This window comes from Pseudophryne corroboree, chromosome 2 (genome assembly GCF_028390025.1).
Source record: "Pseudophryne corroboree isolate aPseCor3 chromosome 2, aPseCor3.hap2, whole genome shotgun sequence".
Taxonomy (NCBI): Eukaryota; Metazoa; Chordata; class Amphibia; order Anura; family Myobatrachidae; genus Pseudophryne; species Pseudophryne corroboree.
The window spans coordinates 362,502,651-362,517,417 of record NC_086445.1 but is presented as its reverse complement, the minus strand read 5'-3'; the positions used below and the strand labels follow the sequence as shown (position 1 = coordinate 362,517,417).

Genomic DNA, 14,767 nt, shown 5'->3' with positions numbered 1-14,767 from the left:
TGGGGGAGAAAAGAAAAAAGAAGTTAAAAGGAAAAGACAATAACATTGTCAGAGACCAGGAAGATGTGGGGCTTGAAATCGATACCATGAGGACCATTTTTTGTGAAAGATAGTCACTCTGTCATTTTGTAAACCCGAGATTCCATTGAGGCCAGAAAGTGCACACGAGAACAAACAGCTTCTAATGAGGGTGCTACCAGAGATTTCAAATTATAGCAAAGATTTTGCAGTATTACAAATATAGACTACTTATTTGTCTTGATGCCTGCTAACGGACTGGGACACTCAAAAGCACTACAGAAACAATATAACATCTCAGATACTTCTTCCTAATAGGACTCAATAACTGTGCAAGACCACTATGTATGGGGGAACGTACACTCTTCACCATATTGTATCCAGCAGGAATTTGATAATAACGGAAATAGGGTGTGAAGCTTTGACGGCACCAGGTACCATCCATCGTGTATATACCTTATAGAATGTTTCCCTTATGGTCACACTGATGGAAGCTTTAGCAATTCTTGTCCTAATGGTGGACCAGCCACTGTCATCAATTGGAATTGATGAATCTACCTAATAAGCTAGTTCATGCGGTTCTCTGTCTAAAGGAGTCAGGGTCGGAATGGAGTGATACAGAGAAGAGATGTTGCCGCTCCAGACCATCAAGTATATGCAATGTATTGAAACCGAGACATCATCCGAAGTTTATGTGAAGGAAGCTGAGAGTTAACAAAGCTAACAATCTGCAAGTATTGATAATGACACAAAGTAAGGGGGTAATTCCAAGTTGATCGCAGCAGGATTTTTGATAGCAATTGGGCAAAACCATGTGCACTGCAGGGGAGGCAGATATAACATGTGCAGAAAGAGTTAGATTTGGGTGGATTATTTTATTTTTGTGCAGGGTAATACTGGCTGCTTTATTTTTACACTGCAATTTAGATTGCAGATTGAACACACCCCACCCAAATCTAACTCTCTCTGCACATGTTATATCTGCCTCCCCTGCAGTGCACATGGTTTTGCCCAATTGCTAACAAAAATCCTGCTGCGATCAACTTGGAATTACCCCCTAACTCAGCAGTGAGACTGAAGGCCAGAAAACAGCGCTGGAGCAAATTTGCCCTTCAAATACCTAAACTTGTCGATCTTTATCCCCTACTAAAAAGAGGCCTTAAATACCCCACATCTGGGAGGAAATAAGGGATGGTTCCAAATAAGGAACATAGGAGAGGGGCAGGTCTAAATCATAAGATATATACGAAGTCTGTCCTACAACTTAAGAGTGAATCACACAGTCAGGATCATATAAGCCAAGGCTGGTCTAAGTGATTTAGCAAGCCACATAATCCCATCCACCCTTCCCTCCTGAAGCATAGCATTTTCAGGATCCACCCATCTCCTACAACCCGGGTCAGAATGATGCACAATTAAACGGTTAAGTTGTACTGCATGGTAAGAAGAATAATGTACCAGGAGACCAAGGCCTCCCCCAGGCACCATTTATCTAAGACAGATCTACAAACATGAGGTCTACGATTTGCCAAAATGAAACAGTTACATAAGGTCAGCATGGGGGGACCACTTACAATAGCCAAGGAAGGAGTTTCATTTTTACAGCATTAATCCTGCCAAATCATGAATTAAGAGGGATAAAGACTTAGTGATAAAAATGCAGAGGTATTTGATTGCAGTAGGGCGCTTGAATGTACTTGCGAGGGAACTCAAAGAACCATAGCTTTAGACTTAGAGCTTTTGATTTTGTATCTGGAGAGAGAGCCATAAGCAATATGTCTTGAACTCTGACTGAAGATTAGGAAGATACACTAAGGCGTTAGTCAATGTGAGAAGGTTATCATCCACAAAAAGAAACAACTTATACCAAGTCCGACTCCTCCCAAATTCGACTTCCCTGGTGTCCGGAATAGTACTAATTCTAGCCACCAATGGTCCAATACAGAGCACAAAGATAAGAGGTGAGAGAGGGCACCCCTGTCTCGTCCTATTTCCCAGAGCAAAGCGTGAGGAGTGCAGACCATTCGTTAAAACTGACGATGATAGCTGAGAGTAAAGAGCTTTAATGGCCTGCAAAAAATTGCCTCATATGCCAACCGAGGACAAGTTCATAAACATACATGAACATGAAAATGCCTTTTCCACGTCTAGGCCAAGATAAGCAAGGAATTTTTTCAATGGTAATAAGATGGATCAACTCTATGGTATGTCTAGTATTGTTATAGGTTTGACAAGTAGGAATAAAGCCCACCTGGTCTGGATGTATTAAAGATGGCAGTGCTTCATTCATTCTATTTGCTAAAAGCTTAGTGAACAGTTTCAGGTCAGTGTTGATCAAGGAAATGATCAAGGAAATGGGATGATAATTGTAGCAAAGAGCAGAATCTTTTCTGGGCTTTGGGAGAACAATGATTCTGGATGTGGCGGAATCCAGATGCAATGTCTGGTTAATATTTCTTCGTTTTGTGTACAAAGGCAAGGAGCACATGGACTTTATATGGTCAAGATCCTCTCTTTTGCTATTTTATTTGACATATTATTCATCATTAAATATCTTCTATACAGTTACCAAAGTTCATATATTGTTAGGAGCCTTAAAACAAATTTAAGTTCATAGGGGCCAATTCAAAAATTAATGGACACGATGTGTCATTGGAACGGCATGGAATTGCTGGTAATGGCAGCACATCCCAGACAAAAGATTGTTGTTATCTCTCACCCCCATAGAGGTGTCCAGTTAAAGGAGCAATATTGTTCTGCTGTTATTATCTGTAGATAATTGAAATTCCCCCTTAGATTAACTTTTTTGTCACAGATGCTCCAGCAGAGCCGGCGCTACCCGCTCAGCAAGGGTATGCAATGCAGGGAGGCGCTGAGGTGAAGAGGCGCTCTCCCTGCTCTGCTATCCTGCCGCTGCGCCTGTCAGTCTGGATGACAGGTAGCGGCGCTGGCAGCGGGTAGCGCGGCTCCCCCCCCCCCCTCCTCCTCCCCAGTGAGACTGCAGGCACTGTGCAGACTGACCCCTCACACTGCTCTGCTGCCGCCGCCATCCCGCGCTCCGAACTGTATTGGGGGCGTGTCCTAATCGCGGGAGGCGTGGCCACGTCCCCTTATGAAAAAAAAATTTTTTTTAAATCTTTATGGCGCCTGATGATCCCTGAGCCCCCAGCCAGCCCTCAGGCAGGGTAAATTCAGTGTAGGAACATGAACAGTGTGATCAGCCCCCCTCCCCACCTATACAGGAACAGGCAGCGGCCCAGCATTATGCTGCTGCCCAGTAAAGAGGGATGGTGGTGGGAGTACGGCAGACCAGGGTCTGTGCTGGGCCACTCTATAAGACCCAGGCCTGGGTAATTATTACCTGCTCACCTCCCCCCCCCCCCCGTCATCACTGCCGAAATCCTACAGCCGCTGAAGTAACGGAGCCTGCAAGAAACCGGAGGCGGAGAAGGGAGAGGAGGCGCAGCGCTAGAGTCGGGACCTCCTGCAGGTACTTGGGCCGCACTGTGGAGGGAATGAGGGCTGTATCTGGCATAGGGGGTTATTCAAAGATGAACGCAGATGGCTGCATATGCAGCCAGATCTGCGTTCATCTCTGGACATGCTGAGGGCTGCCCAGCACAAGGCAGGGCCACCCAGCATGTGTGGCGCCGCCTCCCGATGCATCCGCAATTTGATTGGGGATGCATCTGATCTAAGGTTGACCCCTGACAGTGCAGCCTGGTCAGCAGCCATTTTTTATGGGAGCGGCTGTGTGTGACGTCCCGGCCTGCCCCCTTTTTTACCGGCGTCACCCCCGCAACACCTTAACTCCGCTACGCTGTCGTCTATCAATCACATTGTGGTCGCATCCATTGGGGAATCGACCGCAATGTGTGTGGCCTCATGCCCACTGCGCATGCACAGTTTGCTGCCACTGGCAAACTGCGTTGAGGGCCGCTATTACAGCGGGGTCTCAATGACCTTCATAATGTGTATAATTGGCTGTATCTGGCATAATGTGTATAATGGGCTCTACTCTGGCGTAATGTGTAACAGCGGCTCTCCTGTATGGCGTAAGGTGTATAAGGGTACTACTGTATGGTGTAATGTGACTAACGGACACTACTATGCGGTGTAATGTGACTAACGGACACTACTGTGTGGGGTTATGTGAACTGGTACTATTCTGTGGCCCTATATTTTTGGCGCGCACTGTCCCTATTCTGAGCATGGCCAGAGGAAACTGTTGCCCTGAGCTCTTCAAGATCTAGAACTGGCCCTGTCATCGATTTTAAATGTGAATAAGGGGCACTATTATGTGGCATAATATGAATCAGGGACACTACGTTTGAGTTAATGTGCATAAGATTGTAATACTGTGTTGCGTAATTTGAATTGTGGGTACCATTGTGGCCACGCCCCTTCCTTTTGTGACCACACCCCTTTTTGCAGTGCGCGCTATCCCTTTTTTACGGATGGGAGGGCGCAAATGTATTATTTGCAGGGGGGCGTCAAACACACTAGCACCGGCCCTGTGCTCCAGTTACATTTATCTGCAGGCAAAAATATGCACAGATATTTAATTCCCTTACCTATTTTGCCTGGTGGACCAGGCAATCCAGGAGATCCAGGTGGCCCTTCTCTGCCCTTTTGTCCAGTTAGAGATAACCCAGGTATTCCATGTTCTCCTTTTTCACCTCTATCTCCTGTAAATCCAGGTGCTCCAGGTGGACCAGAAATAGGTAGACCTACAAGGTACAAATAAAAACATAGATAAAGTAATGTAAGTGACAGGGGTGTAACTAGATATTTGAAGGTATGGATATAACACATGTAACTTTGACAGGGAAGGTGGACTGCCCTCAGCCCTGGGCCATATGGGAGCTGCACCTCCTGCACCTATGGTAGTTACGCACTTGCACTTGCAAGATATTTAATATGATTCTAAATGTGAAGAAAGTTGAATGAATTTTTACATATAGGTACATTTAATACCCAAATACTCCCACATAGGGTTGACAGAATCCGATGCTGTTGGAAGACCCCGCCCCTTCTACTTTTAAACTCTCAGGCCCAAATGTATTAGACATTAAAACACGATATAGTAGAGTGTGATAAAGAGTGATAAAATACTAGCCAATCAGCTCCTGTCATGTTACAGGCTGTGTTTGAAAATGACAGTTAGGAGCTGATTTTTTGGTACTTTATCACACTTTATCAGTCTCCACTTTATTACTTTGTAAGGCTTAATACATTTGGGTCTTAGTCTGTAGCCACCTGCATGTCTCCACGTTCTGATATCATGTCATGGTCAACAACATGCAGTCATCTCTTTACACAATCATGAGTGTACAGGTGACAACCTGCCGCAATCTGAACACACTCATCTCCTGATATGCAATGTGCTGCAGTTATCTGGGATTAATTTTATATGCCTCAGGCTTGCAAAACAAAATCCCAGATAACCAGCCTTTACAACTTATCCAGACAAGGGCGGCTTAAGAGAGGAGAGAACCTATGTCCACACTCCTCTTTGTGGGCCCCCCGTCTCTGCGGTGCCATAAACTCTGCGCAATTGCAAGTCTCTGGAAACATGGTGCCCGCCGTATTACCGGAGAATAATCTGTAGTGCACACATAGGCGTGTGCAGCACATTTTATTAGGGGGTGCACTGTTGGAGGGGTGTGTCTAGCACCACCTTTTGGGTGTGTCTAGCACCATCTATTGACGGTAAACGTAATATAAAATATCCACCCTTGTACCAATCCTAATAATTCAGATGCATTGTCAGATGTTGTGGTGTTCACCAAACAAACACCCCTGATGGCACTCTCTGCAATTACACTGCTTCTCCTCAGCCTGGTCTGGCTCCTCCTCTCTTTCCCCTACAAGCTGCAGTCACTCACTGACACTGACAGTCGCAGACTAGTTACTGCTGCTGATGGAAAAACGTGTTACGTGTCAATGCTGCTGCCGACCGCCTGCCAGTATTGAATTTGTCTCCCTAAGAGGAACGCTGGCTGCATGCTGCTCCTCATCGGTGGCTGGCATTGGCATAGAATAGAAGGAGAGAGGTGGGTGTGTGACGGGTGGGCGTGCGAGCAGCATGATGTCATCACGTCACATCACGCTGTTTTTGTCCATTGAGGTGGAGACGGGAGTTTGAAAGCCGGTGGCAGTGGCACCCTTGATTAACCCAGGCGTCCAGTCAGTAATGCAGTCCTGACAGGGTGCAAGGCAGAGGGGACAGTAATCAGCCTGCTCGGCGATCGCTGCATCAGGCATGTGAGATCGGATTGCCGGACATTAGGGGGTGCCTGTGCGCACCAGGCACCCTCCCTGCGCACGCCTATGAGTGCACATACGTGGGTTTCTGAAATCATGGCGCCTGCCATGTTACCAGAGCCAAATCTGTACTGTGCATTCATAAATCACCGGGAAAATGTCCACGGTAGCCTACGGGGTACTCTGGAGAGGTAATTAAATATGGGTGCTGGGTATGTGCTCTATACATACTGTACCTGGTAGTCCAGGAAGTCCAGGTATTCCAGATGTACCTTGAAACAATGGAAAATTACAAGCTTAGTTTTCTTTTTCAGTTGTATAAAAAATGTTATGCAAAATAGTTAAACTAGTGATTACGTTTATCAATTATTAAACAACGATACCACCATATCCCATGATGAAGGTGAAGATAGAATTTATAAGAACAACCAAATAAGTAAATTTTGTTTACTAATACAGCTGGGTATACAAGGTCAGATAAATTGCCTATCAGACACATATTTTATCTGACAGCCTGACACCCAGCAGAGATATCTCACAGTGTATAGGCCACCATATTTGGGTTCTTGCCCTGGAGAGGAGACATTTCCCCATTCCTCCTCTGTGAAAGAACAGGGAAAATGTCAGCCGGTCAGCTGCAGCAGTGTATACACTGCCAGAAACTTGTAATTTAAAAAAATATTGCATTGGACATACATGCTGGATGATTCAGCATGTCCCATCGATCAATATTTTCAGATCAGTTGCGCCCAGATAATTGTTTAATGTACAGTATGCCCAGCATAAGCCCTCAATAGATGCTTGGAAAATAGATTCAGGGAAGTGAGGATTTGATATTGATTTAAAGCATATAGAAAACAATAACAAAAAAGCAGGATTATTTTGACCCAGATCTCTAATCTATATAAATACAACTGATACCAGCGCTAGCTGTGAGAATATTAGTAAATGTATAACGGCTTGTTAATAATGACACATTTATTTAAAATGATCATAAAAACACATTTGATAAGAAAATAAAAACGTCACATGGATATTAATACCAGTAAGTGCAACCACTTCAGGATTTTTTCTAAAGTTCAATATCTCTCTGGCTAGGACTCTCCCTTTGTACAGAGTTAAGTCACTATATTAAGCAGCATGTTTTTACTGGATGTTAGTTGTAATTCTATCCAGACTCCAATAGGTGTGGAAAACCGCTGTGTACCTATTTGTGGATTAGCTGTCCCCGTAAATTGTCAGCTGGTAATGAATCCTTTCAGCGCTGAGGGGGTATAGAAGCCACAGGTATGCTGCAGATATTCTCCAAGAAGGCGGGTAGTGGTCCAAATGATTGACAGAAATCGGTAGGTCAAAGTCCCAGTGGTTTAATAACTGGTAGCATTAAGCTCAATGCGTTTCACTGGTTACATCCAGCTTCCTCAGGAGCATATTTGGGGTATCTAGGAGAATCTCCTTAAATACCCTGTACAGTGGGTTAAAGTGATAGCACTTTCTGAGTGCAAGTGATGCTCCTACAGATGTTCTTTTCACCACTGGTAAACAGCAGGATGCAGATCTTCTAATACTTCATCAATAGCTCTATGCTGGTTTTGACAATTTGGACCATCCTCTCCTTCTGCAAATCATTCCCTTCCTTGGTCTGCGTGATACTTTTAATCTATATATCTGTTTTTTTTTTTTTACTATTTCTATTGATTTAAAGAAGGAGAGTTCAGCATCCTTGAAGTTTTTCCCATTCATTTTAATGTACTAATTAATTTCAATAGGTTTCAAGCATGTGCACCAAGTAGGAAATCTCTGTCTATCGTGTTTTCCATTACAAGCTAGACAGGCTAGTCAGACAATTCGAGTCAAGTCTATTTCCAATAACCTTGGATTATTTTGTATGTGTTTCCATTGGACTGACTTTGCAAGCAATGTTATACCCCTTTCACACTACACAAATAACCCGGTATCGACCCGGCATATTGTCGTGTCGACATGGGTCAGCGTGCGGAGTGAAAGCGCCATAGCCGAAATCCCGGATCGCCTGACCCGGCAATTTAACCCGGGAATAAAGCAGTGTTATTCCTGGGTTGAATACCGGGTCAATGGCAACAGGGATCTCATCTCCCAGCGCCGCCTCCGCCCCCGCCTCCGCCCCCGCTGCTATGGCAACCCGCCCGGCATATTACTGGGTCAGGGAAGCCAGCAGTAGCGTCCAATGCCAGATCCCTCCTGGGAAGTACCCGTTTCCAATTCCCAGGTGGGATCCGGCATTTGCGATGTGAAAGGGGTATTAATTGACCTTTTATATTTACATTAAAAAAAATTAGTAAGTTATTAATTTAGTGTTTAACTCATTTGTTAATATTTGCTGAATATTTAAAGTTCCACTGATTATATTAAGATTTCAAAATTGAACATAATGAAACTGATAATAATAAATTAACCACTAAAAATCTCACAATGTGCTAAAAAATTCAGCTTAGGGGGTAAATGTAAATGTAATAGGGTTTGAATTCCCGGAGCTGCGGGACTTCGGATGAGAATGTTGTATTGTTAAAGCAGCATTTACAAGGAAGAAATAGATTGGTTTGCCATGTAAATGATTGCCACTTTAAAAATATGTGCATTCTCACCTGAAGCCCCGCCCCTTTAGCAATTCAAACCCTATTACATGTACCCCTCTGTGTCTGAAACCAGTCATAACATGTTTGGTGGTTTCCAAGACTGATTTACTAAATTGATTCTTCAAATATTTCATTCATTCTTTAATTGAATTGCTAAGATGACAAATGGATAAACTTTATTAAGTAATAAAAACAGACAACTTCTGTGCGATTTTGTAGGCAAAAATTGTCAGTTAAGTGGTTAAGTGCCCAAGTGTGCCTAGCATTCATTTAATTATGAACGTTGTGATCTACCCAACTGTGGAACATGTAAAATGCAGATGCTGCTAAGATGACATGTAATCATTATCCACCGCTAATGAAATCAGGTGTATTCACCACAAACATGGTTTAAATGACACCTGTAGTGAGGTAATGGGGGACACATAGTTACACATCCAGGTATCCATCTAAACATTCCAGTGCATAGTGCCTTACATAATCTATCACACGCCAGGGTTCCTACCTTTAGCGCCCTTCTCTCCTTCTCTACCAGGATAGCCAGGTGGTCCAGCGTCTCCTTTCTCCCCAGTAACAGTGTGCTGACCATCATGTATTACCTAAAAACACCATAGGAGTATGAAGAGTTTAAATTGTTCATTTGTTGAGTTATTATGGTTAATAACCATTCCAAACGTCCCAACTTCTTGATTAATGAGACATTTCATCAGCTGTGTCAGTGGACAGGAGAGTGCTGAGTGCTTGTCTAGTGTAGATTTCTAAACACGTGTTGCTCATGTGTGAAACGTAAAAGCTAAAATGTAGATTCTGTAAACAAAACAAAAAAACACAACTTACGATTCCTGGAGGTCCCTGTGGTCCGGAATCCCCTTTTACCCCCTGTAAAAAGAATTGTTACAGTATGTAATTCATAGTATGGAGTAGACAGACATAGAGATAGATAGGGAGTTACCAAGTGGGGGAGGGTTAATGAAGCAGTATTAAATCACAAGTTATGAATTAAGGGAAAACATAAGGGTAACATTTTAAGAGGGAGTTAAAGCATTATGACACTGATCCATTGACACCTTTTTTTTGCTAATGGACAGGTATACATGCTGAAAATACTGTGTCTCGCTGCTATTACTCTTATTTATTGCACGTTTGTAAGTGTCATTCATAAATATAGTAAATTACTGTATACTTACTTTTTGTCCAGGTTGTCCTGGAATTCCATGAAAACCTGGGCTACCTGGGTTTCCCTGATAAAAACAATGATTGAGAGATATTCATTATAACATGGAAGTTAAAGTTAAATACCTACCTTTCACCAATGTTCACCAATTAAATCATTTGTGTAATATTTTTGTGTATTTAGAGTTTGCATACATTTCTTTATTCCTACAACAATAAAATAAGGCACAAATATATACTTTTATTATTTTACTACACTAAAGACTTATTTTTATTTAACATGTTTGAAAAGTCGTTTGGGTGTCTGTTTTTTCCTGTCTATTAGATAGGAAAAAACAGACACCCAACCGACTTTTTAAACAATTGAATATTCCCTATAAGTTGTGATTTAGGACATTGGCAAAACTAGTCCTATGGAATATATTTACTAAGCAAAAAAACACGTGGCTCATTTATTAAAGTGCAGATTACTGGCGTGTCCAGGCCTAGGGTGACTGAATTGTAGGAACAGTCTTTGTTTCATCATCTTAGCACAATTGTTTACTTATGGTATTTCTATTTCCTTATATTCCCACCAATTATTTGCATGTCAGTGTCTGTTTATCATTTTTTAAACTTAACTTAAATTGTACAATGCAGATAAAGGGGCTTATTTATTATACACGCTTTGCGGGAAATTCACCCAAAATAGATATTTTTGGGGCATACCCGTAAAAAGAAGTATACCCTGAATGTATTATAGGGCTTCTGCAGAAGATATGGCAATATCTGCTTCAGTTTCCATTTTCAATCACAGTAGCATTCTGTAGCTTGGCGTCAGCCATTATAGCGTATGGGCTATCGCAGATCTCCAGATCACTCCCCGGTAACACACTTGTGCATGCCCTGTCTCACAACAGCTCATGCACAATTGGTTCACAGTATAAAGTAAAGTGATCACTGATTCAATCACTTTACATATCTCAGGGACAGGCTCCTATCGAATGGCCTAATTCATGTTTGTACGCACATCCCTACGCTGCTACGAGTTTTCAAGCTATAGACTTGCTAATCATCGCAAGCTGCAAAAAATAACTGGAGTCCTCAGCAACTGTGTTCACATAAGCAGCACCAATACAGTAAAAAACATAGACACCTCTAGTGAGTCTACACTGGCCGCATCAGTAGCGACACTGGCACCATATTTCTCTCTGCTGAAGGCAGATATATGCCCGAAAACAGACATGACGTGCCTGTGACCACTTCCCTTCACCGCTCCCAAACAGTCCCTTCCTGTCAATCACTCTGCATTGAAGATCTTACTATAAGCAGCATCACAGAGGTACCTTGGTGCATGCGCGATGCAATTGTGGCACACGCGCAGTTTGGCGATTACCACTCAGCTGCGTGATGACTGAAACTGCGTACAAACATGAATTAGTCCCTGTCCCTGGATGTGACTTTTAATACATCTCAGAAGAAATTAATTTATTTTTTCCACACATAGTGGGTCTAAAACCTGATATAAATAAATGGGCCCCAAAATGTCTGTCAGACCAACAGATATTTTATCTGACAGACTGAAACCTATCAGATATCGTGGTCATACACTGTGAGATATTTCAATGTATGACCACGATATGTGGGGTCCTCCCCTCGGGAGGCAACCTTTTCCCATTCCTCCGCCATGAAGGAATAAAGGAAATGTCGAGCAGTCGGCTGCAGCAGCACATACACTGTCAGATGCAGCCAACCAATGATTGGATTTATCTGACCCGCTGGACAATTTTGCATGCCCGATATACCGATAATTACTAAGCTTTCGCAGCAATACACTGCTCAGTTATGGGCCCAAACAGATGATTATCGGCTCATTGGCATGATTGGACAATGTACAGCTCAGCTTCCTTAAAATAATCCCTGGGTCCATTGCTAGGAATTCATTTGGAAGACACTTGCACTGTTTTTGTCTACAATGCTAAGATTCAGTAGGCTGCATTATTTCTAGAACCAATGAAGGCAGACGGCCAAAAGTCATGAACCCATATTTCTGTCAGTAACATGTTTTAGCAAAATGTATACAAATAACACTACTTATCAAATGTTTCTCTTCATAATAAGCATGTGCATCATAGAAACGCAGCAGTGTCACCACATTGCATGTGTTTTATTCAGGAATTACCATTGTTCAACATGTTCTGTATATATTCAATTGAATATGCTTGGAACACTAGGTAGAATCACTCCACCAAAAAGGGACCACCAACACAAACCTCTACTTGTGCAGAAAATGCATTCCAAAATAACTAAAACATGACAGGAAGGTTTGGTAGCCTATTCTCACCAGGACTAAGGAGCGGGTTGCCAACGAGGCAGATCATCGGCAGCTTAAAATGGTAGTAGCCATAAATGCATTTAATATTTACTCCTATTGTCGTTTTAAAGCTATTGGTGAAAGTCGCAGATTTCCAACTGGCTCCTTAGTAAATTTATCAGTTGGTCTGTCATTTTACATGAGGCACAAACTCACACCAAACATATTAGCTGGTTCAAAATTAGACCTTGAGTTTTAGTGAATAACACTGAATAGATGTTTTTAATACTATTGGGAAACACAATGCTTAATGTTCATACACCTAAAGATTTATTGTCCAATCTGGCTGGCTGGAATGAAAATCTGGTAATGTATGGGAGCAAATGACAATTGACCATTTGCTCTGAAATGCACGAAAACTGACAAAAATGGTAATTCAGACAAATTTGTTAAATTGAATGGATTTAACCAATTTGTCTGATTGACCATTTTTTGTGTTTTCAGTGTTTGAGAGCAAATGGTCACTTGTCATTTGCTCCCATCCATTAGCAGATTTTTGTTCCAGCCAGATTGGACAATAAATCTTTAGGTGTATGTACAGCTTTAAGTTCACAAGTGACAGGAGACATACTGTAATTAAGATTTTCCCTTTTTCACTATAGCAAAGAATTAGCACAGTTTTAGGGACATATTATATTTCAATATTATGGGATATCCCCTGAAAACAACAGTTTTCAGAGGTCACCTGCAAATATTAAGGATCCCCCAGATTTACCATGGACAGATCACAGCAGATATCTTCACGGCCCCTCCATTTCCTACTGCAAATGCAGTCCCCATGTGGGGGCTGCTATGCAGTCGGATTTACCAAGCTCTGTAATGCAAGGGATTCTGGAACTTGGCCCCACCCACTGTGCTTACCATATATACCCTACGGCTATTAAATCGCACAATTTAATGGAGAGGGACACACATGCGCACTGGTTGCAGTGGACCCAAGTCGGGAAGCAGAGAGATGGCGTAAGCTCTCATTCTGCTTCCAGTTGTTCGCTGTGATGGCTTCCTATATGAGCTCGTGTCCTTGCAAGAGTTTATTTGTAAATTTGCTTGAAAATATACATTTTCAAGATGCAAATTTATGTGAAGATTGATCACACCCGCATATAAATGTGTACTGTGATAGATATGCCCCTTAATCATACTATTACAGCATTGCACAATCCAGACAAGGCTACTCTGCCATAATTTATTATTTTATCAAGCAATAAAGTGCTATGGATCCATGTTTCAAGATATTTAACCTTTACAAATCTATGCAATAAGCTACTGTATATTACTACCAAGCGCGGATTTAGGAATCAGGTTGCCCCTTGGCACAACAGTAATGGCCGCCCCCCTCTGCCCAGTGTTATTATTTTCATTGTTCGATTTATAAACTCTCATTATGTAGTCCAATAATAAAAAAGCTATGAACTATTTCATCTTATTTTAATTATGTATACATATTTACTAAGTAGGACAGCGTACAGGGGCAGCCTGTGCATGTCCTACCCATTTACACTCTACTCAAGGTGGTGTATGGTTCAGTAGAGTGAAATGTTTTGCAGTTACTGGTAAATTTCGGCCTGACAATGCTGAAACAAGCAGCCAGGAGCCGTCCCCCAACAAGTACTGCTCCTAGGCACATGCCTAATGGGAAGTTCACCACTGACTACTACTGCTGTTAGATACGACCACATCTGATATTTTGCCTAAACATGGCACTAAATAATTAACCACTTACCTGACATGGTCGCGTGGCTATGCGACTGCGGCAAGATGGGCTTTTGCTGACACAGTCTATGACCACTGAGATCACTGCCAAAATTGCAACCCTGAATGCTGTGCTAACAGCAGTGTGGGGCGAATACACAAAAACATATAAGTGCCAGGAGGGGAACTCCTCGCCTCTCTGTAAGGCTGATCTAGGCAAGTGCAGAGAACTGTAGCAGGGGGGACTGATAGTTAATCACCCCTAACCCACACTCTGCTGCGCTCTACTTTAAGAATGAAGGGCAATGCTTAGCGACAGGACATTGTCCTGGGGTGGATATAACAAGGGTTATCTTTTGCCATTGGGGAGTGGTGGGGAAAGGGGTTATACCCACAAAAAAAGTTTTATTTACTCTGGGAGGAGACAGCAAACACATACAGGGCTTGATTAAGGGAGGGGCGACAGGGGCATCCATCCTGGGGCTCCCACACATTGCGTGTTTAATTTGCGGAGTCTCCCCATTAACAGTGGCCGCTGAGGATATTCTCCTTGTACAGTGGTATAGTGAAATCCTGCAATACACTGTCAGTGAGCCGCCGGCGTCTGCTGCTCCAGTGCACTGTACCTGGCCAGGTTGCGGACCATGAG

General features: G+C 42.7%; 2 protein-coding genes across 2 annotated transcripts in view; one reads left to right on the top strand and one right to left on the bottom strand.

The window, feature by feature from the left end:
• Positions 1–14,767, top strand: part of COL4A2 (collagen type IV alpha 2 chain) — a 711,921-nt gene that overhangs the window by 117,285 nt on the left and 579,869 nt on the right. The gene's annotated exons all lie outside the window — the stretch shown is intronic.
• COL4A1 (collagen type IV alpha 1 chain) overlaps positions 1–14,767 on the bottom strand; it is a 262,582-nt gene that overhangs the window by 87,193 nt on the left and 160,622 nt on the right. The window contains exons 17-21 of the mRNA XM_063953177.1: positions 10,088–10,141; positions 9,738–9,779; positions 9,406–9,499; positions 6,522–6,557; positions 4,593–4,748 (exon numbers count right to left, since the gene is read on the bottom strand). Of these exons, the coding sequence (XP_063809247.1) occupies positions 4,593–4,748; positions 6,522–6,557; positions 9,406–9,499; positions 9,738–9,779; positions 10,088–10,141 (382 nt within the window). The remainder of the gene's footprint in view (positions 1–4,592; positions 4,749–6,521; positions 6,558–9,405; positions 9,500–9,737; positions 9,780–10,087; positions 10,142–14,767) is intronic.